General features: G+C 38.5%; 1 protein-coding gene across 4 annotated transcripts in view; it reads left to right on the plus strand.

Annotated features, from left to right (window-relative positions):
- The window catches only part of LOC130571535 (chemokine-like protein TAFA-1), a 129,881-nt gene that overhangs the window by 89,910 nt on the left and 12,320 nt on the right, over positions 1-27,651 (plus strand). For all 4 annotated transcript variants that reach the window (XR_008965100.1, XR_008965101.1, XM_057362578.1 and 1 more), the window contains one exon: positions 13,955-14,095. Coding sequence is in view for 2 of the 4 variants with exons in the window: in XM_057362578.1 (XP_057218561.1) it covers positions 13,955-14,095 (141 nt within the window). In the remaining 2 variants the exon portion in view is untranslated. The remainder of the gene's footprint in view (positions 1-13,954; positions 14,096-27,651) is intronic.

Raw genomic sequence — 27,651 nt, forward strand, 5'->3', positions numbered from 1 at the left:
ATGACAATAAATTGGCTGTTAAAGGCATGGTGGGTGATCCTGTCCAGAAACATTTTTTGTCTTGTTGGTTGGAAATCTCTTAACATCCCGATAGCAATCAAGAAGTATATTGGTCAAATAATATTTTTATAATTATATTTCGTCTGTGAAAGGAGTAGAACCAAAAAACGTTCGCCCAATCAAAACGTTCTGGCCGAACGCTGTGACTGGTCATGTGTACATTTTCAGCCAACGAATGGCGGACAAACAGCAACAATCAAACTTTCCTGCGGAACCGACAACAAGTAAATCTACAAAACGAAAGTCAGTTTTTGAAAAAGCAGTGACGAAAAAACGTCTGGATCATGAAAGTGGAAAAACTCGAATTAACATCGGTTCATCTTTTACAAGATGGAGACAGCTCTGGCAGGAAAGGGTCTGAAAGACGATACCATGGTTGCTCTCTTTCTTTTGGACAGGTACAATGTACATGCTTTGAGAAGAATTTAATGGATTTAGTTTGTAATTCGTTACGTGGATTAACGAAATACATTCATGAGTTTGGAGGAGGCATGGTTTTGGACGGTGAATCGCATAGAGGGTGGGATTATAATTTCAGTGCTTGCAGGCTAAATTTAGCACCTTTCCAAATCAACCACTCCACCTTTAATCTGTTACCTGACATTCATCTTTTTGTGATTTTCTAATCCCTGTTCATTTATTTTATTTGTTGTCAACCAATAGTACAGTATAGAGTTATTAAAAAGTAAAGTTACAACTGGGTAAAATTAGAATTAAATGAGCTAGGTTTGCCTTTGGCCCATTCTAGCAAATACAGTGCTCTAGTTTCTGACCACACCGAATTTGCATTCTACTCAACATTTTCTTATACATTAAAAAAGATGCCTCTCTTTTTGGTGCATCTATTTAGCTTACGACTAATCAGACAGAATGAGATGTATTTTCCAGCATTTTTAGCACAAACGGCAGATTGATCCAAAGTGATGTGTGCAAGACTCCATGGCAAATAAGGAAAGGCTAAAATAAGCCATGTAAGGCCGTAATACGATAAACCCTTGCTTGGCAAAGTACCTCCACTCCCCCACTATGGAACACAAGTACAAATGTCACAAGCAATTACACACAAAGCATGACAAAAGAGTATTATCATGCATAGCTGTGTAATGACACTAGCATTGATGCCTGCCGGGCAGACAGAAGATGACTTGAGAGACTGCACAACATGTCGCCTGTGGAGTGAAGCCAGTCTTGTTAAAATGCTTCGAAAATGCTTAAAAGAACAGGCAACATGAAAAACAAGTGGCAGAATAAATTGGAGCTTATGGACGCAGCTGGGAAATGGAGGTCTGTTATGCAAACTCATGCATGACCCCAATGTGCCATTGCAATAGAATATGATTCTTTTTACACAGCACTGTCTCTCTCTCTCCCTCTCTCTCTTTCGCTCGCACTCTGTATCTGTCTCTATATTTCACTCGCTAGACACATACAATGATTTTAGCATGCATGCATAATTTGGAGCAGATAAGTGGCAGCTGAAGCATTGTGTCCATTAATAAATGAACAGCGTGTGATGACAGAGCTCTGATAGTTACATATTGCACAGGCTGGAGGAGACTGTGAAAAACTACAGAGCTGATTGGAGTAAGGAAGTGTTTTCTGTATTTTTTATACCGAAACTCTTTGGCCTGGTTTGACTGGTTTTGCCTGGTCGTTTTTTATGTTGTATTTTGTCCTATCCCATTTTAATATGCAGAGTTATCCAAAAGTAAGGCATTTGTATATTCGATCATATATGCTGTTATTTTCTGTGGAACAGAAAATTTAAATGTTTTAAAAATCACGGCTTGGCTTGTGCCATACGGCACTTCAAAGTGACCACATCTGTCAAGCTCCAAAAAAGACAAAAAGCTGCATAAATACAGTCTAACCGACTCCAAGACTTCTGAAGCCATATGAACGCTTTATGTGAGGAAAAGTTTATCAATAAATAATTACTTACATTTTGGTTGGTTTCTCACACAAACCACTAGCAAATAATGTTTTTTTAGGATTTCTTGAAACTCACAATATCACTATGAACTGGCACTGCATAACCATTCTTCAGAAATGTCTACTTTAGTGCTCTATAGACCACTTTCGCAAGATGTTAACAATGGTCCAGCAGCACTTCCGTTTTTTATTTTATGTTTACACATATACGTATAACTAAATCTTAAAGATATTTGTTTAACATTTTAATTCTGTTATAAATGTTCTGCGTAGTGTTAAAAAACTGAAACTGAAAAAAGTTCTGAAAAAAATGCTTCTGGACCAGCGTTGGAGCAGCGTTGTTTACGTCTTCCGGAGTGGTCTGTAGAAAAATGACATACAAGTTTGGAATGAGAAGGTGGTAACTAAGTAAATTAAAAATATAATAGATCTCTGCAGAACACGAAAGGGCTTTTTCAAACCGGGATGGATGTTTCTCAACCATCCAATCAAAAAGGGCAGTAGCCCATTTTACCATTATTGGGCGTTTTTAAACGGGACAGGCATTTTCCATCCATCCAATAGGAGATTGTGAATCACCCACTTGATTTTTGGAAATGAATTAAAGAGATTGAGAAGGCCCGGTTTGAAAACACCCCATAACTGAGAAACTCCCCTTTTTGCTCTGCAGAGAACCCAGTCTCATTTCTTGGTGAAGTGCTCCTTTAAATACGCACATTTATTTAATTTTATTGCTGAGCGGGAAACCACATGTTCAGTAATGACCAGCCCATTAACAAATAATCTCTCCATACCTGCTCTGGAGTTCATGCTTACGTCATTATAGTATACCGTCTCCATTGTCTTCTGCAGCATATAATTGCAGCATCTGTCCCTGTCCAAGTTGTCATTCCATTCACAAGCATCCCTTAATGCACCACCAGTAACTCACCTCTACGTGACCTCACACACGCTGCCGTATATATGCGTTTTGGTGCGCGCGTCTCTCTTTACAGGCAAGCGATATCAGTCTTGTTCCCTTTTCTGCAGTTTTCTTAATAAGTCCTGTTGTGAAACTCCCAGCAGGCGGAGGTAATTTCATGCTACTCTTAGTATTGATAGTAACTTTGGGTGCTGGGGGCTCAGTGTGACAGCAGGACTCGTGTCACGTGCCCATGTACAGCTATTTTGTGACACTCATTAAGGATTGATAGAGCCCATTTATTTTGGTGTAATTACCGCTTCCATTACTTTTTACGACTGGTCGGGACACAGCAGGGACTGTGTGTACACACAAGGCATTTTTTAGAGCTCAATAAGCAGGTGGAAAAGGCCGCTGGCAAGGCAATGCATGTGTTTCAAAGGAAGTAATGTGTTATTCGTCTTGCTTTAGTGCAAAGCTTCCATATATAAGCGGCAGATATGTTAAGCTTTTGACATCTAACTCAGAAATTGAGTCTTTTGTCAAGAGTACAGGTCTCAGATCCCTAAGGTAATAGTTTTCTATATGGTTCAGGTTACGGTTTTACTGACCCTGTTGCTGGACAGTTTATTCCCTGCATTTTTCCCCTAACGTACTATTTCTAGGATTTTACCTTAATAATGTCACAAATAAGCAAATTGTACATTTCTCTTCTCTTATACATTCTGTCATGAAATACATTTAGTCAGGAAAAGTAGTTTCAAGTCTTTTTAGACTTAATCCAAGTCTCACACAAATTTCCATTCTTGATAAATGCTTATTTTCCACATTTTGTGTGAATGCTGTTTGCACTACTATACGAAAACTTCATGAGATAAGTGTAAATACAGCCGTGGAATAAATTAAGAGACCAACTCAAAATCATTTTCAGTTTTTCTGAATTGACCATTTATGTGTGTTTAGGTATAATGATCAGTTTTGTTTCATTCTATGAACTACTAACAATATTTCTCCCAAATTTCAAATAAAAATCTTGTTTCTATTCGCATTTATTTGAAGAAAATGAAAACTGGAGAAACGGGTCAAACTAACAGAAAAGATGCTCTGTGGGTTTTTTTTCAGACCTCAAATACTGTAAAGAATTCAGATTTCATTTGGACTTTTAAGCAATACAATAGTAATTTGTATATATTTTGTATATTTGTTTATATAACAGTGATTTATCTATTTATTACATTTAGGAAAAATGCAATAATTATTTTAACCTCGATTTTTATCACAGTTTTCATGTGTCTTGTCATGCTGTCGGTCTTTCACATTGCTGTTGGATGACTTTGTCACTCCCGAGGTTTGATTTTGTTGAAATTCGCTGGACTGGAATGGCCACAATACATCTAGAAATGCTGATTGAATTAAAAATTGGAATGTCTCTTTTTTCCCCCATGGCTGTATGTGTAAATAAACAGGCAGGACTTCTGTTGCTCAGTTACTCAGCTGTGGCGAGGTCACCGCACCATCTGAAACACATCCAATCTCTCTGCGCTCTCTTATTCTATTTGCAGCGGGCTATGTTTGTACGTGTGTGTGCAGTTTCTCTGATCCAAGCACCCACTGGTGCGTGTGTCCACTAGCTTGTGTGTTTACTTGTATGTTTTTTTTTTGCACGGTTTGCCTCTCTGGGGATGCAGACCCCAGCTGCGGGGGGTTGTGGGTATATATACCGAAACGAGGTCAAAGATGTGGAGAGAAATTTTTCATAGGAGGCCACGAGTGGGCGTGTAGTCTAACAACATGTATGCTATACAGCTGTCTGGAAAATCCAAGAAAGAGCCGCATGTCATGTTCGTTTGCGCGTAGCAATCCATCATGAAAGTGCTATGAGACAGGCGGTAAATCCGCAGCAGGCTGTTCTGTTGATACTATGGACTCTATTTAGCCTCAAACAGCCGCTGTAATGTTGTTATCATTGGACCCTTTGGCTGTTCATACATGTTGTGTTGACCCAGAATCAATGCTGATTCACTCTCATGGCTCTGGGCTCTTTAGAGCTACTGGAGATTATCCAGAGTGTGAATTTGGGCAGTGCGGCACCATATTTCACGAATGCCCAAATGGGCAGGAGGCACATTCCACAAATAAAGTATCATTTGGTTTGCCATTGCATTTTAGAGTCACGGGGCATGGTGTTAGAGACACAAACCATTTGAGAACCATTATATATGTGTGATTATTAAACAAACACGAAAAGAAGGTTTACTTGTCTTAAATATTTTTACCTCTCCCATGGCAGCCTGATTAGTGTGGGCTACATTTATAACTCTGGTTAAAGCTGTTTTGTCTTAAATATGTTATATTTTATGTATTGTTTATTGCTAGAAGCTCCAAAATCACAAAAATTCTTCAGAGGTTTTAAAGGTCCAGTGTATGAAATTTAGCGGCATCGAGTGGTGAGGTTGCGAATTGCAACCAACGGCTCACTCCACTCCTCCCTTTCGAAGTACTACGGTGGCTGACACAGGACTAAGATGTTTTGTTTTCACTTTTTTGCTGAAGGAAATAACGTATTTACAAAATGCACTCTGTAGAGCAGTTTGTCCATTTATGGCTACTGTAGAAACAACATGGCGAATTACGTGCAAGGCTGCAAGCCATTTCCCTGAAACCATCCATGAAATATTATGTTTGACCTCATGAGGCTGACTGTCAACACCTTCTTAAATGGGTCATATGGTGCGAATACGTGTTTTTCTGTGTCTTTGGTGTGTTATAAGTTGCCCATGCATGTTTTAGACACGAAAAAGATGCATTCTATCTAAAGCGAATGCTCACCCAGACCTGCCTAAAACGCCTCGTGTAACCACACCCCCACAAACTCACATCAGTTCGTGGTATGATTTGACTAAGACCGCCCAAATGTATACGCAAGTAAGGTGGGCGTACCTGTCAGTACAATTGCTCTGGAACCTGATGTTCCAAATATGGTTAGAGGCGTTACATTTCCGTCACACGCTTGCAGTATTCGACCAATCACTACGCACTAGCCAATCATAGCACACCTCGCTTTTCAGAGCGATGAGCTTTGTAAAGAATCTGCACGTTTCAGAGACGCGGGGCAAAGACTAAGAGGAGATACAATCATGCATGGTATGTGGAAAATACAGCGCTTTTGAACCTCGTGTATATCGTGTATACAGATTGCATTACATCTAAAACAAACGATAATATTCTTTTAGCCGTGTCATATGACCCCTTTAAAGGACTAGTTCACCCAAAAATTATTTGATCATTTACTCATGTCATTCCAAACATGTATGACTTTCTATTTGCAGATATTTTGAAGAATGTTTGTAACGAAACAACATTGGCCCTATTGACTTCTATTGTATTGACACAAAACCACCGAGAGATTTCTCAGAATCTCAGAATGAAAGAAAGAGTCATATACAAGTGTTGAACGACATGAGGGTGCACAGGAAAACGACTTTTAGGTTCTGCATCCTTTTTGTGAAAGTGTCAAGAAAGGCCCCCGACCACATATTTTTTCACAACGTCAATGACACAGGCCTACACAAGCAAAGTGTCAGGAAACTTTTTCATCCACACACCAGACAGGTATGGTGTCAAACCGCACCTGTGCATGACCTGGACACAGCGGGGCACAACGTGTTCCTGATCTTGACTGCTATGACAAGCTCTTATAGCGAGAGACCAAGTCTGCATGTTGAGTTTGCTGTTGTATGCAAGACGACACACAATAGTGCTTTATCCACAAAAAGTAACAGCACATATTTAACACATGGCATTATGAAAGAAATGCTTTGGTGGTATGAGAAAAAGCATCCAGATATTCACAAAACGGCAAGCAAAATCCCCCTAAGAGCCCTCAGATTTAATGATCCATGTTTATCTCGGCGGCCAACGCGAGCTGCGAGATTGCTGCAGACAACCGCACGCTCCGTCTTTGTACCGTTCACGCTTCATTTCCCTGTACATTTTTTAGAAATATGTCATGTGAGCAAAATTAATGTCAGCCCAGAGGGAGCAACATGTCTGGAGTTATCGTATGATCCCACAGAGATCAGGAAAAGACTCTTGGCTCCATTTTAAGCGGTGAGAAATGCGTTTGTACTTATTTTAAACATCAGATGGGCGTCCTCCCTGATTTAAAGATGAGAAGCTTGATTTCTGTTGCCAGCCCTGAAAGCTGGTGCTATTAAACATAAATGCATTATAACAGCTGCTTCTCATTCTCTTTGATGCTGCGTGTTTTGGGAGATTTGAATTTTTGATGCTAATCAATAAGAGAAACATCTGAAGGAGAATTGCTGAAGAAGACGCAGATGGATTTATCACAAATTGAATTCACAGGCTTGATTTTGAGATTTGTGTTGGTTGATATGAAAAGTCTAATTGCTGACTCGAGAACAGCCCTTGTTTTAAAATTTTAATTGGAAGAGTGCCTTAAAATCAACAACAATATTGTATAAATTATGCCTGTTTGTTGTATAGATTTGCCATAATACGGTTAATATTAATATCTGGTTATTATATAATGTTAAATCACGTAATGTTTAGTCTTTTAGATATTTTGTTATTTGTTGTTATTCCGCTCTATTTATTTTACACATTTTGTGTTTGTCTGTGGGGATTAATGAAGTTTTTTTCTAATCTTCTTATCTTAATTTCAATAGCTTCTCTTCAATGAACCAGAGACGAATGAGAAGTTATTTACTTTCTATCCTCTGGATTCAAACTGAAATGCTTCCATTTGTCTTTTTCTTGTTTCATTTGTTTACTTCTGTTGGAGTCCCTTACCAATTAAGTTTGGAAAGGAAAAAATGGAATTTGTAAAAGATTAAATATTTTGCAAACTTCAGTGGAAATTATTGTTTAAAGCATCAGGGGTCTCAAGGCTGCAGTGTACAAGTCATGTTTGATAGAAATATTACATAGGTATGGTTAGGCAGATTGATGCTGTTTGACTTTGTAATATATTACAGTTTAACGGTTGCCTTTTGAGTATTTTTCCATCACATGGTTTCTCTATATTCAGAAACATGTCATATATTAAAGGCCTTATCACGTTATGAATACCTGTTATAGATATGAGACTTGGCTAATTGTCTGTGTTAAAAATCACATATGCTATTACATTGAATTGCAGGTACAGTATATGACACATTGTGTTATTGACACTTCAAGGTGAAAAGAGAGAAAGTAGAACAATCACACATCTCTTTCTGTTCTTGTCATATATCCTATGGCTCATTATCACTGAACTGTATAGGCTTACAAATGAGCAACTATTTTAGCATCTGTAAGTGTCATATAGCACATAGAAAAGGCTATCATGGAATGACATGGACTGTTTGTGCTTCATTGTTTTGCTGCTTAAATTTGACTAAAAGGCCTATACTAGCTTTTCAATGGTAGGCTCCATTAAAAAGACCCTGTGACAAGTGGGTCATGTTATGTACAAATTAACTTGTGTATAATGTTTACACAAGCAGAAATAAGTATAATATACAACACACATACAGAAACAGGAAGCAGGTTGTTTGGAGGTAATAGGTGTGAGAGTTATTTTAATTACTCTGATCTCTTCGCCTGGCCGCTCTGTTCCACGCTCCTTCATTACTGTGCTTTTAATTAGCCTTTAACTCACCAAAAACAGCAGGCATCGATTCCCTTAAAGGTAATCTCTATGTGCATTACTGTAATGACCTCAGGTCCAGAAAAGCCTGATGGGACGAATGACCAGTGTTGCTTTGATTGATGCAACCCACCTCCAAAATAACCTCTGGGGTGTGAGAGAGAGAAACAATGTCTGAAATTAATACTGTGTGACAACGGGGGTTAAGAACTTTCATTGGTTCATATATAGGCTATTGTTTGTCCCTGTAATAGTTTTGTATAGTTTTATTCATTATTCAAATAAATAATAATTAATTATAATAATCATTTTAACTTAGCGTTTAGTGTTGATATTTTTATTTTTTATGTTATATCTTGTTTATTTTTAGCATTTTATTATGAGCGTTTGTCACTTTATTTGTTTTATATATTTATTTTAGTTTTAGTTTAGATAAGTTGGGTAAGTTTTATTTATTTTCAGTTAATTTTATTGCCTCAATTTAAACAAATTTTAATTTATTCATGAGGCAACATTTCTCATTTTTGTTTATTTTAAGTTTTTAATAGTTTGAAAAAATATATATTTTAGTGTTTAGTAATATAATATTTAGGACAATGTTTTACTTTTCAATTAACAGAAATGTTTTCATAGTTTTAGTTTTAGTAAACTATAATAACCTTGGTAATAATGAGAGTACATTATATTACGTTCTGTGACCTGAATCATCATACAAGATTTGTATAAACCCGCACCTGTCACAAAAACGTGAAAAAGCCCCATTGTAATTTTGACAATGAAAACTAAACTTTTGGTATTGTGGATAACCTCAACACATTTTACACTGAGGTAAATGTTGTTAGAATTCGCCACAGATGACCAATCGGGTGAGTAACTGTGTTTAATTTGCCTGCTTAATTAAATTGCCTGTTGTACTTGGCAAGTGTTCATTTTGGACTCTGGACAAGAAGCAGAACTTCAGAGAACTTTACTGGTATGGGGCATCCTTATATTACTTAAATAAATCTTGCTCAACACCCAGTCGCTCTATTATGAAAGCGAACAGATGTACCTGTTCCCATACACACACACACACACACACACACGCACACACGCACACACACACACACACACACACACACACACACAGGTAATGGAGCGATGATTACCTGTAGCTAACAGAAACATGGTGTGCATGAGTTTGGCCTCAGCAGCAGAGCTGAAGTGGCCATTTGTCCTCTAAGAAATTCTGCATTAGACTCAACTCACAGTCCTGAGGTGTCATTACTCCTCTCATTCTGGGCACAGATGGTGCCAGTGCAGGATGGTTTAATGTCCACCTGTCTGATGGCCACATAAAGAGCCGCTTCCCCAGCCTCTCTCTCTCCCTCACCGTCACACACAAACATACACAGATATCAGCCGACAAACCACACACACAGTCCTGCTTATGTTGCCACGAGATGTAAAAAGCTTTCAATCCCAATGAAAGACTTTTTGCGGTAGGTTAACCTATTATTAGCTTCCATTAGGCTCACCACAAGTCATTACTGTCAAACTCAATGAGATACCTTGGAAGGAAATTAACCTTTCCGTGTCACAGTGTTTGTGATTTGAGCCAACAGCTTGCACATAAAACAGATATACCGCAACAGTGTTTATTGTTGTCAGATAAATGGGTTCTGTAAATGTGCTGGGGCCTGATGTATATTTTACCTAACACAAGATAAATAACAAAAATGAGCAAAGAGTGATTTCAGGGCCAGCCATTTTGATCAAGATACTAAAATGTGACAATACCTTAAACATACAGTAAATGTATCAGTCAGTCTCATAGAAAAGAAATATCCCAAATGGTGAGGTCTCTTTAATAGCTTAATTGTTTTTCTTAGACAGAACAATGAGAAATTAGTTAAAGCCATAAAGATCCTCTTACTCCTCACAAACCATTCCCATCTTTATGGAAATCCACTTTCCTCAATAATGACCAGGATCTAAGACCGGCGTCCTCAAAGAACACCGCTGTGAGAAATCATTTACACTGACTGAAAAAGCGTGTGAATCTTATCCCGTCGGCCTCAGACAACGACCTTAGAAAGCAGGAAATAGTCAAATGGTCGATAAGGCATTTAAAGCAGTTTAAAGAGGTTAAATATGTGGACTCCTGAGGGATTTGTCTTGGCATTTTGTGGTTTTGGGCAAAGATATATCATCGAGTCAGCTTACGGAGAGTATAGCAGCCAGCTGTCAGGAAGGGCAGGGGATATTTTTTGTGTCATACTGTCAGCTGGTTGTTGGGATGGATGTTTTAATGGGTCATCAGAACTGCAGAGAAAATGCATTGCCAGACGTGTTCAGACAAATGAACGCCGGAACACGGGACAGATGACGGCGCCGAGACGGCAATCATGTTCTCCGCTCGCTTAAGCCTGCTCGTTTCTCCTTTGCTCACTCTTGCATAATGCTGAAGCAGAAAGAGTTCGAAAGAAGACCTGAAGTGCAATGAGAAACTTTTATCTTCACTAACTTCCTCGCTGACATTTACACTGTCCGGAAGTGAAATAGTCTTGCACGGCTTCTCTCTTCTGTGTATGAAAATAAATGCGGCAAAATTCATAAGGATGGGTAGTTTTGGAATGCAAACTTAGAATTTAATATCAGAAATGTAAGCTTAAGCGCAAGTTCTGCCAGGAAGACTCAATCTTGCATCACTCACCACGTATAGACTCAACCAATCATCACCTAACCAATCACCATCTAACACTGGAATATATAAGATCGCCACTTACTCTCTGTTTACGTTTGCAGTTGAAGCAGCAGACATTCACCCCCATCCTCCCCAACACCACCAGGATGGTCCCTGTCCATTAACCCCAGGGGGGTTGGCTGCGCCCCTGCCTCCATCTCTTGACCCTCTGGATGCGAGCTACGGACAGGGCCTACGCCAAAGAACTATATACATTTACCATATTCGCACCTTGTCGCAATCAGTTGCCTAATAAATGTTTATTGCCAAACATTTTGCCTCCCGAGTCTTTCTGGTAGAAATAAACTAAATAATACCGTTCATAACTATCAGTGATCAGAATTTATAAGATTGTATTTGTTGACATTATTAAGTGCATTAGCTAACATGAAAAAACAATAAGTAATATAGTTGTTCATGTTAGTTCATGGTGCATTAACTAATGTTAAAAGTTACGACTTTTGATTTAAAGATATATCCAATATATAAAGATATATCCAATATCCATATAAAATTCTGAAATTAACGTGAACTAAGAGTAAAAATGCTGTATTTATTATTGTTAATTCATGATAGCTAATGTATTAAAGGAATAGTTCACCTTCAAAATGAAAATTCTGTCATCATTTTCTCATCTTCTTGTCATTTCGAACCAGTTTGACTTTCTTCCTTCCACAGAACCCATAAGAAGATATTTTGAAGAATGTTGTTAACAGCCCCCTATTCACTTGCATTGGTTACAATAGAAGTGAATGTGGGGCTGTGGTGTTCTGTTACCAACAGTTTTCAAAATATCTTCTTTTGTGTTCTGCAGAAGAAAGAAAGTCATACAGGTTTGAAATGACAAGAGGGTGATTAAATGATTTTTGAATTTTAAATGAATTTTCATTTTGAAGGTGAACTACTCCTTTACTAATGTTACAAATACAACCTTATTATAAAGTGTTACGCAATAACTTTAAATGTATCAAGATTTACAGATGTCAAACAAAACAATAGGAACATTATTTCCAAATTTGGTGTCAAAAGCATTTCTGTATTTAAACAATACAGGTTTATATAGAACACGTTGGCAGATGTGTACATTATCACATGTATAAATTAGCATCCGCACACATCCAGTGGAACAGTTTGTGAGAATGTGTTGCTTCTTAAATTGGTTGGAAATGGGGCGAACAATCGTTCTCGCTCCAGTCAGTATGGTGAGCCTTTCTCCCTGATGTCCTCGCACGGGTTCTGCTGTAATTGTGGGAAGTGGGAGCGGGCGGGCGGATACCTGTCAGGGGAAGATAAAGAGGGTTTCCGCGGGTGTTAGGGAAAGGGGAGCATCTGATGAAGGACCTCTCCGCAGCAACCCCACTGGCTGAATTACCTGGCCGCTTTATAATTGTGTGAGAGGAGCGTTTCCAACAGTCCTGTCATTACTCAACCGGCCCAGCCCGACCCAGCGAGGGAGCTGCCTGCCGCCTTCCCTCCTCTCCCTTCCTTTCTTTTCCTCTTCTTCCCTTCTGTCCACCTCTTCCCCTTTCCTTTGTCAGGGTTGGTGCTGTGTGCTTAGAGGGGTACACCATTACCTATCATCAGCCCCCTGACTCCCCCCAGATCTCACTCGGGGGCTTTCTATTGTTACGGTGACCTGTGCTAGTTGCTTTGTGCATTCTGAATTTTTTTTTTATATCATCATTTTGTCACAATGGTGTCCGTTTTTACCGCAGTGCACATTGTATAACCGTGTATATACAGTAAATACTGTATATTTTGTAAATGTGTGTGAAGGACAAGAAGTGTGTTAATGACAATAAGGACTTAATATAACACATAATCGCTTAGCTATATGAACGATTGTCACCCTCTCAGTCGGGACAATACCGTATATGTCTACATTTGCTTACCATTTTACTTACACAATAATTCACAACACTGCCATCGTCCGTCTAAACTCTAGATAAAAGGCCCTGCTACATCCATCCAGGGTAAAAGGCTTGGCATTGAGATAAGATAATCAACATGCTTCAAGGGCAATTTGCGATGTGGAGAAAAGAAAGAATACATGGTAATTACATGGAAAAGCAGGCAGTCAGAGTCTGTGGAAGAGCCTATAATTTTCTCTTTAGAGGCTTTTTACAAGGGCCATTTGCTCTAATGCTGTTTTAAGTGATGACTGTGGAAGTTAATCTAATTAAAGAGCAGACGCTTCACATCTTTTAATTTTAAGATGTGCATTAAATATTTACATTTAGAATCACTCATCATTGTTAAAAGTGGCCAAAGGTTTTAATTTGGCCAAAAATAAATAACCAGTAAACAATTAATGAATAAATAAAATATCTGTATTTTATAATAGCATGTAAATAATCATCAGATTATACAATGCAGTATACCCATAAGATACACATATCACCAATGTTCTTTTTGTTTTTCATTTTAGGGTTGACGTGTCTTTCACAACGTTTAAAAGAAACATGGACGAATCATTTGTCAATTGTGTTTCAACTTAAGTTGTGTACAACTTATTATTCTATCACTGAATTTAGATAGATACTGTATGTAAGATATCTATTTTTTGGATACATGTCGCTACCTTAGATGCTGTTGAACAAACTGAAATATGTGCAGCTTCATTGTATGTTAAAGGTAAAATTTGTGTAACATGCCAGTGAAATACCTGTGTGTGTTTTTACAGAGGGAGGAACATGTGAGGTCATCGCTGCACACAGATGTTGCAACAAGAACCGCATTGAGGAACGCTCGCAGACGGTCAAGTGCTCATGTTTACCAGGGAAAGTGGCCGGCACTACACGGAACAAACCCTCTTGTGTAGACGGTAGGAATCCAGAGTCCACTTTCACACCCAAACATGAGGCAGAGGGATGACGCTTCAGATTGTTGTAATGCTAAAATTGATTCAGGGAAATGTTTTAAAAAGATAAAAACAGTTTAGTGTGATAATAAAGGCTCACTAGGAATTAATAAATCCAGCTGATGGCGTTGTTTATCTGCACGAGTTGTCTGCATTGTTTTGGCACTTTAAGGATTTGGCACGTTTAAGGATTTTGCAAATAGGGTAATGAGCAAAACATGCATAAAAACCCAATGAACCTAATTCTCTGTCTCCATCAGGCTGTTTCTAGATGCTACAGTAGGTTATGGGAATGCAGCAGACTCCAGACACCTTAATCGTGCCTTTTAAATGCCAAAAGTACACGTGTCTGGATATATTGGCATTTTCACTCGTCCGATAACACTCTTCTTAATGGTCAATCTGTAGTAAGCCTAATTTACACAGAAAGGAAGAATGTTTGCACTTGAGAAGACTGACAGTGACTAAATGTAAATGTAAATGTTAATGACAACAGATTGTGCCCGGTTGAACTGAATGGTTACTTAATAAGACAGGTGTTTGCATTGAAATGGTGTGCACAAAAATGGGATCTTATTGTTGTCATTTGATCTCTAAGAGTCTTTGGTACTGTATGTGTAAATATTGCTTTAGCAGAAATTCTTTGTGAGTCACAGCAAAACCAAATCCATTATAAATGTGGACAAGGATAATGGAGGATAACAGACCTTTAAAGAGTTCCTCAGGTGACATTTCGCTTCAGCTGTCACTTTGATATGATTTTACTGGATTTATTCAAATGCGATGCAATTGCCAAAGGCAAATATGACCTCTCTGCTAAATCAAGATAATCCTTTTCGAACGTATAACTAAACAAATATTTAGAAGAAATACGTGTACAAACGTTGTGTGAGTCACGTCTAAAGTTCAATGGAATCTTTAAGCCTGAGGTGAAAAACTTTCATGGTGGAAGCAACATTTAAAAAGAGAGAGACACACACATCTTCGTAAGTTTTCATAAATTAGCATTGCACTTGAGTTCCAACCCCTATCCACAGAATACAGAATAATTTCCTCCTTCCTTTTTTGTGATTTCACCCCTTTTGTCTTTTTTTGAATACTGTGATTTCACCCGCCCAGGTCCAAAACATATTGCACTGAATGTCAAACTTTCAGAGGTGCAAGCGCCGTCCGTCTCTTCGCAGCATACTGATGTGATCTGTATGTACTAGCATAAAGAAACTTTCACACTTCATGCTTCTGTGTATGTGTCCTGCAGGGAGGGCCAAATCCCGCACATCTGCTAGTTTATCGATCAAGCCAGGCAGCTTATTATGTGGGCAGGTGAGATTAAGAAGGAAGTTGACAGATGATGGGCAGGGATGTGTGTGGGGTTGACTGTCTGGATGTGCAAGCCATCTCCATATGTTTTAACACAAGGAATAGTTCACTCAAAAATAAAAATTCTTGAATTTTTTCCTCATGCCATCCCAGATGACTTCCTTTCTTTAAAGGTCCAGTGTATGAAATTTTGCGGCATCTAGTGGTGAGGTTACGAATTACAACCAATAACTCACTCCACCCCTCCCTTTCGAAGCACTATGGTGGCTGATACAGAACTAAGATGTCGTCATGTTTTCGCTCTTTAGCCAAAGGAGATAATGTATTTACTAAAAGCGCTCTGTAGAGCAGTTTGTCCGTTTAGAGCTACTGCAACATGGTGAATTCCATGCAAGTGGACCCGCGGTGTATTTAGATAGAAATAGCTCATTCTAAGGTAATACAAACATAACGCTTCATTATGCAAGGTCTTTATACACCTCTGAAGACATATTTATGTTTATTATATTGCATTTCTGTCAACAGAGCCTCCAAAAAATTACACATTGGACCTTTAATCCTTCTACATTAAAATCTGGTTTTGTCATCTTATAACAACATGCTGAAGCACCTAAAAGAACATAAATTCATTATTAAAGTAATCCAAATGACTATTAATATACTGTATTGCTCTTATTTAGCGATGTTGAATGTAAACAAGCAGATGCAGATGTCAAGTATAGCTGCAAGCAGCGATACGGGGCCAAGCCCACAAGGCGCCGCAAAAGCAGTGCAGAGCCTCACCAGCGCAATGTAGCAAAAGCGAAAAACGCACACACTGCACATATGTGAAAAACACTGGTTGATAACTCAAAACAAACCATGCCCACACCCAGCCCACACATCCCCCAGTGTACCCACAACATGAAATGAGACAGTAGAGCAAAAGTAGCAGAAACACAGTGTATAGGAGGAACAGATGTCAGAAGTGACAATGAAAGAAAGAATGTCATTTTGTACTTACCTTGTTTCTGTTTGTATATATTTACATGTATTATAAACCACTTTAGTTGCACTACATACATCGCATACATCGCATTACTAAAATGACATTGCATTTCGTTTGTTTACATACTTGCACTATTTTTGCACATACTTGCAAATTGAAATGTATAAATGCGCAACACGAGGTTCAAACCAGCAACCTCTTGCACCCAAGACTTGCAATTTATTAGGTGTGCCACTCAGTTGGCATGTTTGTCCCTGCATCGTTCAAAGGTAATAAAAAAATATATAAAAGAGTAATATGTCATGAAAGCAAGGTGGTGCTGTCTTGAAACTTTAAGGGTACGTTTGGGACTGTAATTTGGTGACACGTCTCAAATTTGGTGGTTCAAAAGATATCACGATTGACAAATTTCAAAATGGCAGACAGGCCGATCATCCAATCGTGACATTGTAATCGTACGATCCGTCATGACACGAGGAATCCGTAGACACCGAGATCTCGGTTTTCTGACAAACATTTCAAAAGTTACGAGCAAAAATAGCAATTTTTCAAATCTCGCGACCCATAGGTGGCGCTGTTCCCCATTTTGGCAAGGACCCCCTGTCCGAGGTCTCAGCCGATTTTCATGACAATCGATCACAATTTCTAGGACTAGTAGAAAAAGACGCAATACTGTACTGTTTGAGATGGCCGCTACTCTAATGGGAGGAGTCTTAGTGTAACGCATGGAATGCGATTAGCGTGACGAGTACATGAAGTGTGCCGAGTAGAATTTTTTGTACATCAATGGGTTCAAAAGTTTGAAAAGTGCATTTTTGAACTGTTGGTGGTGCTATAGAGTGAGTGCTAGAGACCCCATACTTGGTCACATGACTAATGAGTACCACCTCTACGAGTGTGCCCATTTTCACCATTTTCCTACGTACAGTTCATAGGGCTACCATAGACTACCATTGGGTAAGAAGAATAATAATACAAACAGAAGCAAGAGGCTCTAATAATTAAAATCATGCTCATGATTCTCGTGACAAATCATACAAATCAACTAGTCACGAGTTAAGCAAGAATTTGTGTTGTTTGTTAGCTTAATGCCTGATTGATACTCTCTTGTACTTTATTGCTTACAAATAGGCAAAAAATCTCACAATTCAATAATTTTATATACCACTGTTTTTTAGAGCAGAGTCACAATGTGGCGGACAATATGTCAGCTTTATTCTTTAATGTTTGCACAAATCCAATACAATCATTTTTTATAATTATTCCTCACAGACCTCTGCAACCGCAACGTTTCTAGCTGCTTTGCTTTTTATAAAAACCATCAGCTTTGTGTAAACACACACACACAGTACTATTGTTCATCAGAGTGCTAAATGCAAACAGCTGCAGGTGTGTTTGCATATGTATGTATTGATTTATGAAGCTGGGCTGTTTCTTGTCCATTAACTTAAGACAAGTGATTATACAGTTGTGGAGAAAGTTCCTACTCCCTTCACGTGTGCTCTGGCCTGGATACACACTCATCTTCTGCTTGATAGTAATACTGTTGTCATGAGTAATGACTCTGTCAGGTGAGCCTGACTGAGACCTGAGGGAAAACCTGCGGGAACGGCCTCGAACACACTGCTGCTGTCACACACGAGCAAGCTTTTGCACACACAGTCACACCCCACACACGCATACAGCAGACACACACTTCATAACACCACTTTTCTGTCTAGTACACACACACAATGTCACACAATTTGTGTCGCCCTACTAATACCTGTCAGAACTTGCTGAAAGGGTTCACATCCTTCACACATGGCGAAGTGAAAGTGGCTAAATTTGGGCCCTCCTGTCGCTATACGTTTTAAATGGCATTTAGATGAAGTTATTAGGACATTCACATAAAAAACATTCCCTATCTCTCCACCCGAAGGGTAAACAAACAAAATATATAACGTTCTCTGCGTTAAGCCTTTAATATACTTCAATGGTGTAGGAATTTAAACAGAAAGATCATTTTGTGTTTTGTATGCGCTGCCTGCTCAGATTAGGATTAGGATTAAAAGAACAAATTGTTGTAATGCCTTTTTATTTTGTTTAAAAAATCTTCTAGGCTTGGGTTATGATGCAACATTACAGTTGTGTGAAAATAAGAAGATCCCCATCAAACATTATTTTTTAGGAAACGATATTGGCCAAGTTTAGTCATGTGAACGGGTGAATCCTGCAGCATCGTTTTATACAAACATTTTATTTACCAACAATAATCGTTCAATTTAATTATTAAAAATACAAATTTGCTGTAAAAATCCACTGGAGGCACTTCTGAACATTCAGGCCCTCTTTTCACCTGAAGGGTAAACAAACAAAATTATGAATCCCCTTCTCTGAAAAAACTTAAAAATATGTGTAAACGATCCACTTTAAACAGGCAGTGCAAACACAGATTGGCTAATTTTGTGTTAGATTGGAGAATTATTGCTTTGGGAGATACGAGGGTGGGTGGTTGGTTGTTTATTAGTGCGTGTTTACGCAGTGGCAGTTAGTGGAACTCTGCTGTCACATTATCCCAGCATGGGAATTGATTATTAGCTTTGACAAGGAGAACTCTGTCCCAGTTATGTCAGACCCAACACTAAAGAACATCCTTTTAAACATGTCAAATGTGGGGTTTAATTCACCACATACACATACGGGGCCCATCACACACAAAGGGAGAAAATAACTCAGCTTTAAACGCAATTTAGTGCAGAGAGGTCAAAAGTACAAATAACACACAAAGGTTCCATCATAATGTAATGCTAATATGCTAATATCTAGGTTTTCATGCTTTTTTGTCCTTTTTATACTGTCAAATTCTCCCTAACTCTCTCTGTTACATACACACTCAAATATACATAAACACGTCTTCTAGGCGGTTTCAAAGCAAAAACATAAACAAACGTTACTGCGCATGCACGCTTTTGTACACATAGAACAGACAGTAGATTATTTCTGATAACAAGCAAAAGAAATAACAATTAAATTACATTAGCTAGCAGGTTAAAAGTGTGTCTAGCCAGTATTATTTTGGGTTACCAGTAGAAGAATCGTTACTTGGCTAAACTTAGCTTGGCTAAAGTTACACGACCCATTTAATAAAGATTATTATTATTATTATAAAAATAATGTGGAATGAGGCCTTTTGCTGGGGGGTGTTTAACACAAAGCATGACAGGTTGTCATTGAGCATTTTATTGAGGCCTGGTGGAATACATGCACACAAACACACTGCACACAAGATTATGCTGTAATCTTACAGACATGTGGCATGTGATTGCACATCTTCATATACAGAACCAGGTGTCATACGGCACTATGTAAAACCATCAAGGGCATTGTCAAATACAAGCATTTTAATTACCGTTACATGTAAATTCATAATTACACCTCCAACTCTCATGTTTCCTCATTTGTACATTCTGTCTGTTTGTGTATTTGCAATTAAACTTTGCCCCGGTTTAGATTAATTGCAGATTTGTGGCGTCATTTATTTCTCACGTTAATAACAATTGTGTTTTTAAGCGCTTAATCTGAGGAAAAAAGCGGCATTGCGAGTGCCAGTCAACCATTGATGTTCCGACAAAATACATCAGTGGTGTCCTGCATGGACAGAACTGTCAGAGCTCATTTCCTCCGGGCATGAGACCTCTGAGACAGTTTCACCTGTGAGGCAGGTGCCCACAGAGAGGACGGGTCAGGATTTGGGCGACTCTGCACCAATAAACAACGTCCTCTGCTCTGTCACTTCCGCACGTACTTGCTCTCCTAGTCTCTAATAACCGCTCATATACAGAGAATATTAAATAAGAGAATATTTCAAAGACCATTTTCAGTTTTTCTGAATTGACTAGCCTATTTGTACTGTATGTGTTTAGGTAAAATGATCATTTTTGTTTCATTCTGTGAACTACTAACAATCTTTCTCCTACATATCAAAGAAAAATATTGTTTCTGTTTGCATTTATTTGCAGAATAGCAAAACTGGAGAAACAAAATAAAAAAAAGATGCTCTCGATTTTTTTCAGACGCTGCAAAGAAAACAAGTTCATATTCACTTTTCAGCAATACAACAGTGATATTTGTTCATGTATTCAGGAAAAGTTCAAAAATAATTTGTATCACAGTTTTCGTGTGTCTTGTTATGCTGTCAGTCTTTCACATTGCTGTTGGGTGACTTTTTGTCACTCTTGAGATTTGATTTTGTTGAAATTCAACAGACACTGAATGCTGATTGAATGAAAACTTGGAATGGTCTTTTAATTTTTACTGTCTTTTTTAATATCATTCATATTTTTTATGATCTTTCACTCACATTTCTAAAGTTAACCTAGCCCTTGACTTAAACACATTTAATCAAACTTTGTTTTATACGGCAGATAATTCACATCTTACTGCGTCCTTCCTAGACATGATGTGACGAGCTATTTGTCCATCAATTCTCAGCTCAAATTCACACCATAAAAGTTTGTGGGAAAAGTTTCAATGAATATAAATCACCTCAGTTTATTAAATTTTTTAACCTGACTGTGCTGTACACCCCCACAGTACAAAAATAAACCTAGGAATCCAGCATATTGCGCCTGAGACAAGACAAAAATGCTTGAACCTAAATAGATTAGCAGCAGGCATCTGGATAATTGAAGTGTGTTTCAGTTTAACATAGGATAATTTATGTGTTGAGAATGTTCCAAACCTATAAATATTCAATGATTGTGTTATGTGTTTGCTTAAAGCTGTGGACGGTTTGTCATCACAATCAGCCAGACAATGCTCTTGTCATAACAGCCGACTGAGACCGAGTGTTCTGTTAGCAGCAGCACACACACACACACGCACACACACGCACACACACACACGCACACACACACACGCACGCACACACACACACACACGCACACACACACACACAGTGGAGATCTTTGCAGCACAGGCTGAGGACTCTTAAGTCAGTAAGAGACATTCAGTAAGAGTGAAGAGCATGAGGGATTCATGATTGAGAGACCTCACATCTCTCTTTGAATGTCTAATCTTCCTCTAGAGAAAAACACTGACTTGATGCCCTATCCTTTCTAAGCTCTTCCAGCTCTGACCCACAGAAAGAATCCTGATCCCAGTTCTCTGTTAATTACACCCTAGGTTCATTAGAGCTCCTCGGCTCGCCCTCTGACCTTATCCAGCTTTACTGCAGCCTGTAGTCGATCCTTCCGCACCAAAAGCCAAAGACCTTATTTAATCAATCCGGTCATTAACGGACCGTTAGAAAGAAAGAGTTGCTGTTTGAGTAAAGAGCTGAGACAAAAATGAGATAAGAAACTGGAGTGGATTTAAACAGCGAGTTCATTCTTCATTTTGATGACGTGCGGGACAGCAGGGGGAGGGGCCGGAGGGGTTCACCATTATCTCCTGTGATGCATCGATCCAGACCCCGGCGCTGTGACTTAGCACCTGCAAGGAAAGCATGAGAATTTAAAGTGTAATTGCTTAACGCCCTTAATCTCTGCTGGGAGAGATCGATTGAGTGACGTCGGGAGAAACGTGGTGTGCTTCCGAATCCATCAAGGAGTCCCTCGTGTCATCTAAAATTCTAATCTTGATAGGCGCTTGAATATTATTTGCAGGAACGTTTTCAGGTGCTAGCTATAGTGGTTGTCAGGCAGCAATTTACCTTAAATGTTTTGGATTGGGTATGTAAGCACTGACTCTAAGCATTAAACTTCTGCAGTTAATTCAGCCAGAAGCACTAAATGTTTGAACATCATTTACATTTTTTGTGTAGACATTTAAAGGCTTAGGACAGTTCTCAGGGAGTTGGAAATCCCCTTAACTGAAATTAAGTCTTTTTTATTTAATAAATTGTAATATGTACGTATATTAACTTCGTTGCAAACACAAATATACATTTTTGAATATAAAAAAAGTGTAATTATAGTTATAAAAAATTATACATTGTGTTATTACTGATATGTACAATTATTATTTAATAGATAGTTATATTGAATAATTAAATAATTTAAAAGGTTGTTAATGATTTATACTTTATAAAATACACTAAAATACACTATATAAATACAAAAATAATTTGCACTAAAAGATAAAGTTGCTTTTTAACTAAAGGATCTTATATGAGCCACATTTTCTTACTTTTTATAATCTGAAGAACCTTTTTTCACTACAAATAACCTTTTATGAAACAAAAGATTCTTTGAACATTCAGCCACAACTAAAGTTCCTCTATAGCATTAGTAAGTTTTCAAAAACTTAAATATTATTTATTTTATAATTGTGTCATGCAATCAGAGGCGTGTTAAGACCTCATGGTGACCCTGGGCAACAGCCCCAGAGGTGCCCCCCATCAACCCACCTACCCACACGCATGAATCCACTCATTAAAAGATTTATATATTAAAAGATTTTGTAAGAATGAAACTCAGCAATTTACAATATACTATTTTACAAGAATTACACATTAACATGACACTTTTGTAGAATAGAACACAAAAAACAACTCTTTTCATCAAGCATTTTTAACAATTAGGCCTACTGTAGTTAAGGGGCACCTGCTTTCTGTTGTAACGTTACATTTCAGGTTTTGATGTAGTGAAAAAAAATCACTAACATTTTTTTAACAGGTGTAAATGTTGTGCGTGCCACAAAGTGGGGGTACAGGGACACACACACACATATATAGTTTGCATGTATGTATTCACATTAGGGGGACAATGGAACAATGTACAGATTTTCAGGACATTGGGACTTTAATTCACCAAAGTGGCATTCACCACATTACAATGTATAGCAAGGTTATTCAAATAACATGAAACGTTATTGTTACTATTTTAACTGCTATACAGCTATTCAAACGCTCTATTTAAGCACAGTATGTGTATATTCTTCTTACTAAACGATCACATAAGTACTGCGTTAAAAGTGTACTCCACTAAAAAGGACACATATGAATTGATTGCTATAGTGACGACACCGTTTTTCACTTTCACTTTAAAACCCAGGTTTGGACCTTAAATAGTGGCCTTACCTCCACGTACTATTAGCATACATTATCGGCACTATAACATCTTATTTCTGATGCATGCCATGTATATATACATTTATTAATCAGTGCTAATCCCCGCATTTTTAGTCTCTGCTACAACAATGCGCTCTGCATCGTTCCCGCTTCCATCTGTTTGAAGATTAAAGTGTATACGAAAGACAACGCGCCTCATAACACTCACTTGTGATTGGCTGAATGTTAATTCACTCAAATCTATGTAACTAACCAGATAACATGGGCGGGAAAGTTGGCGGAGGTGTGTCAAAAAAGTGCGGAGGACAGAACCATTTTTATCTGAAGTGGGGGTATTCCCGCACATGGTGCCACGCCTATTTAGCGCAGATGCGTGACTTAAGTCTTAAAAAACAAGTGCTTATGTAGCCTACATTTATAAAAAAATATTTTGTATTGCAGGTTTATTTGGTGCCCCTAAAGTCTTGGTGCCCCTGGGCACTCGCCCAATTGCCCATATGGTTAATCCGCCTCTGCATGCAATCAAAAGTTAGGTAAACATTACATCACAAGCTATGTTTTATTTGATTAAACCTCCTTTTTACTGAAACCACAATCATGCCATATGCATATATCATCCTCTTTTCAGGATGTTCCCAAGCACAGGTACATGACAGGTCATTTGTCATTCCCGTTTTTTATGTGATGACCCTGTGTATGTGCTTGTGAGGGTCACCTCTGTATCATCCTTAGTGACAGACAACATAGCGAAATGTTAATGAGGGACAGCCTGATTTATCTAAAGGCAGGCGACGGCCAGAATTGTGTGACACCTGACAGTTCTGCCAACCTGTGTGCTGTTCAGGGTCACAAACCTACAAGCTTACCACACCTGCTCCCAGTCACACTGATGCTGATCTAACCCTTATCCACACTCCAACTGACAAGCTAGATAAACTGATCTCAAATCATGTAAAGTCAACCTCTATCCTAAACTTGGTGAGTGGCAGTGTGTCCGTAAGAAGACCAATGAGCAGTGAAGTAAGGTCTGTGCCCCTGGGGTCCTGCGGTGCTCCAATAATACACTTTTATTGCACTTTCCTGGGAGGAAGCAAAACCATGCTGAGGCTAGGATGGCAAAACAGTTGCTGAAGCTGTGACTTTGTGATGGCTGGGAGGATCCAGAAGAGGTCCGATGCCTAGGGACCTTAAAAGGATCAAGACCCAGTGGGAAAGGCCTGTCTTCAGGCTGGGAAAGTCACCTGAACGGGGTTTGGCGTGAATCCAGGCAGATAAAAGTCTCGGAGCATAAGCGCCGACCCCGTGTCCTTTCTCGTGAGCTCTCTCCCGCTTGCCAAGTTTGAGATGGAAAGAGAGAGCAGCCCATCTGTCAGACGGGTCAAACGCTGCTGAGGCATGCGTCTCACCATTTGTCTCACTTTGCTGTTTCCACGTTCAGAGACTGCCAATAAATGCTGAAAGTGATAGTAAATAAGTGTGTTTAATTCAGTCAGTGTTAAAAATATGGTTTGCATTGACAAATATATTTTTAGTAGGTTTATGCTTTAATACAGAAGTCATTTTAAAATCATGGAACTTGAACGGTACAAATCGATTCATATAAAGAATTTCAGGTTTGTTGTAAAATCATTTAAATGAGTAAAAAGAACAATTTGTCATTGGTGTGTTTTTAATTGAAAAATGTATTTATCATACTGATGCATCATTGACAGCTCCTTTGTCAGTTATTATTTTTATCCAAAAAACTTGAATCGTCTTACTGTATATGCAAATCTAACTCCATTCCTCCATTGCAAGTAAATATGATGCACTTTAAGTGTTGAATTCAAGACCCCGTTACAGTTTTAATCTAGGCTTCTGTTTCCATCATCCCTCTGTACGATGGAAATTTTTATGGCTTTTTTGCTTTTTACAGGTATTACCTCACTATTTTCGGTTTCGAATTGCTTCAACATTTAGAGAATATAAATCTTTCCCAGAATTGTAATGAAAAAGTCTTGTGGTTTCCGCTTACTCTCTGTGCTCAGGAACATTTCATCCGAGAACCTGTGCACTTCAGAAATCACGCTTTTTTAGAGCAAGTTATTTTGCATTTCTGATCTGTTTTTCACAATGTTGCCATTTCAGAAGTTTGACCATTCAGGCGGCCAGTTGCATTTGTGCTTCAATGTCAACAGATCTCACTTCAAGCAAAAGTTCGCTGTGGGCGTTGCACTCCAACTCCTAAGCCACACACCATGTTTCTTATACGTAGAAATAGTGCGGAAACATCACCTCCAACTCCCGCCGACCGCTAATTGCTTTGTGATTAAGAAGGTACACAGTAAAACTGAGCTGTACAGAAGTGGCAGATAAAGGAAACAAAAGAGCTTGAGATAATCATTCTCCACCCAGTCCAGGCTAAAGGGACTTTAGTGTTTAATGAACCTTGGGCTAGTGTGTGCACTGCACATGAGACTGAGGAATTATCGGACGACTAACACTACCGTGTCGAGGTCTCTTCTGTGGCATTTAGGCCAGTGTCTCTGTAGTGTAGCTGTGTTTGAGAAGTGTGTGTGTGATTGGTGGTTGTGTGCAACAAAGAGAGAAAGTTAAAGTATAGGAGGAATTTTACAAAGAGTAAAAATGTGAAAGTCTCAGTGAAAATCTGCTGTTTAAATTGAGATGATGTAAAGCAGTGAGCCGAGATTTAGAGGAAAGTGGTGAGCTAGGATTTCATTTTTTTATTATTGATAAATTTTTACACTTTCACCTTGGTGGCAGAGCACAAAGATAAAATATAGATTTGAACTTGTAACTTTTAAATGCTAAACAATTAACCTCAGAACGATTTTCTCACAGCATTGAGATAAATATCAGTTAACGGCTGAAAATGTAGGGCTTGTCGGTAAACAGATTTAATTTCATATACAGTCTTATAATTTCACTTTTCTAAATTAACAGAAGTCTGCACATGTGGCTAGAGGATTCTCAGTGTCATGAGAATTGAAATTGTCTTGTTACGACTGTAACCTCCGTTCCCTGATGGAGGGAACGAGACGTTGTGTTGAGAGACAGTCTGGGGTTTGATCTTGAGAACCTATCATCTCCGAGAGGAATTTAAAACGCCAATGGGCTTTGGTGAATGGCACACGCACGCCAGTCCCCGCCCCGTACATACGGGTATAAAAGGGAGGTAGCGTCGCCCATTCACTCATCCTTTGGACTGAGGAACCTTAGAGTCATTTCCCGGTCGCTGCAGCGGGTCGGCAAGCGTCGTGGCAGGGGCGCAACTGCACATTTTCTGAGGGGTATGCGAGATCAGTATTGGCGCCCCCCATCGGCCACCCCAATATTGAAAACACACAACAAATAAAAAATCTGCAGACAAGTTGTATATTACCTTTGGAGTCATTCTATTTTACATCATGTGAAGGTGACAATCAGATTTGCATCTATAACTAGGGTTGGGAATCGAAAATCAATTCCAATTTGGAATCGGAATCGAAAGGCTAGGAATCGGATCGGAATCGAAAGGAATAGGAATCGGATACTTGAGATTAAAATTTGAATTCCTCTTATCAATTCCTGTGTGCATATTTTCAGAAAAGTACATGCGTTGCATGATCTGCTGATATCTCAATAAAAGCCCTTATGAAAATTATCAATATTTTTTACTATAGTACGCATAGTTTAGCTATAGAATTTGCATCAAAGCACAGGAATCACAAATTAACCATAGTTGCATTATAGTAACTGCAGTTTAACCATGATGTAGTTCAACTATGATAATACAAATTGTAATAAAGCAGAAAAGATGTGTTTCTATGTGTAAATATACACAAAACGGTGCTCATAAATATTTAAATATATTTTGCAAACAAGTCAATAAGCAGGCTAAATGACCATACAGGTTGATATCTAAATGTTTTACTTCAACTGTGGAATCGAAACTGGGAATCGTTAATAATCGAAATCGATAAGCAGAATCGGAATTGGAATCGGAATCGATAAAATTGAAACGATTCCCAACCCTATCTATAACAGAAGCATAAAGGTTTCCTTTTACAGAAACACTTTTCCAACTGCTTCACAATGTAACAGATACACAATTCTGAAAAGATAAATAACAATCTGAAAAATAATGAAACAAAGGAATGGCTAATAAATTAGGGCAGA

Source organism: Triplophysa rosa, linkage group LG20 (assembly GCF_024868665.1).
Source record: "Triplophysa rosa linkage group LG20, Trosa_1v2, whole genome shotgun sequence".
NCBI classification, from domain to species: Eukaryota; Metazoa; Chordata; class Actinopteri; order Cypriniformes; family Nemacheilidae; genus Triplophysa; species Triplophysa rosa.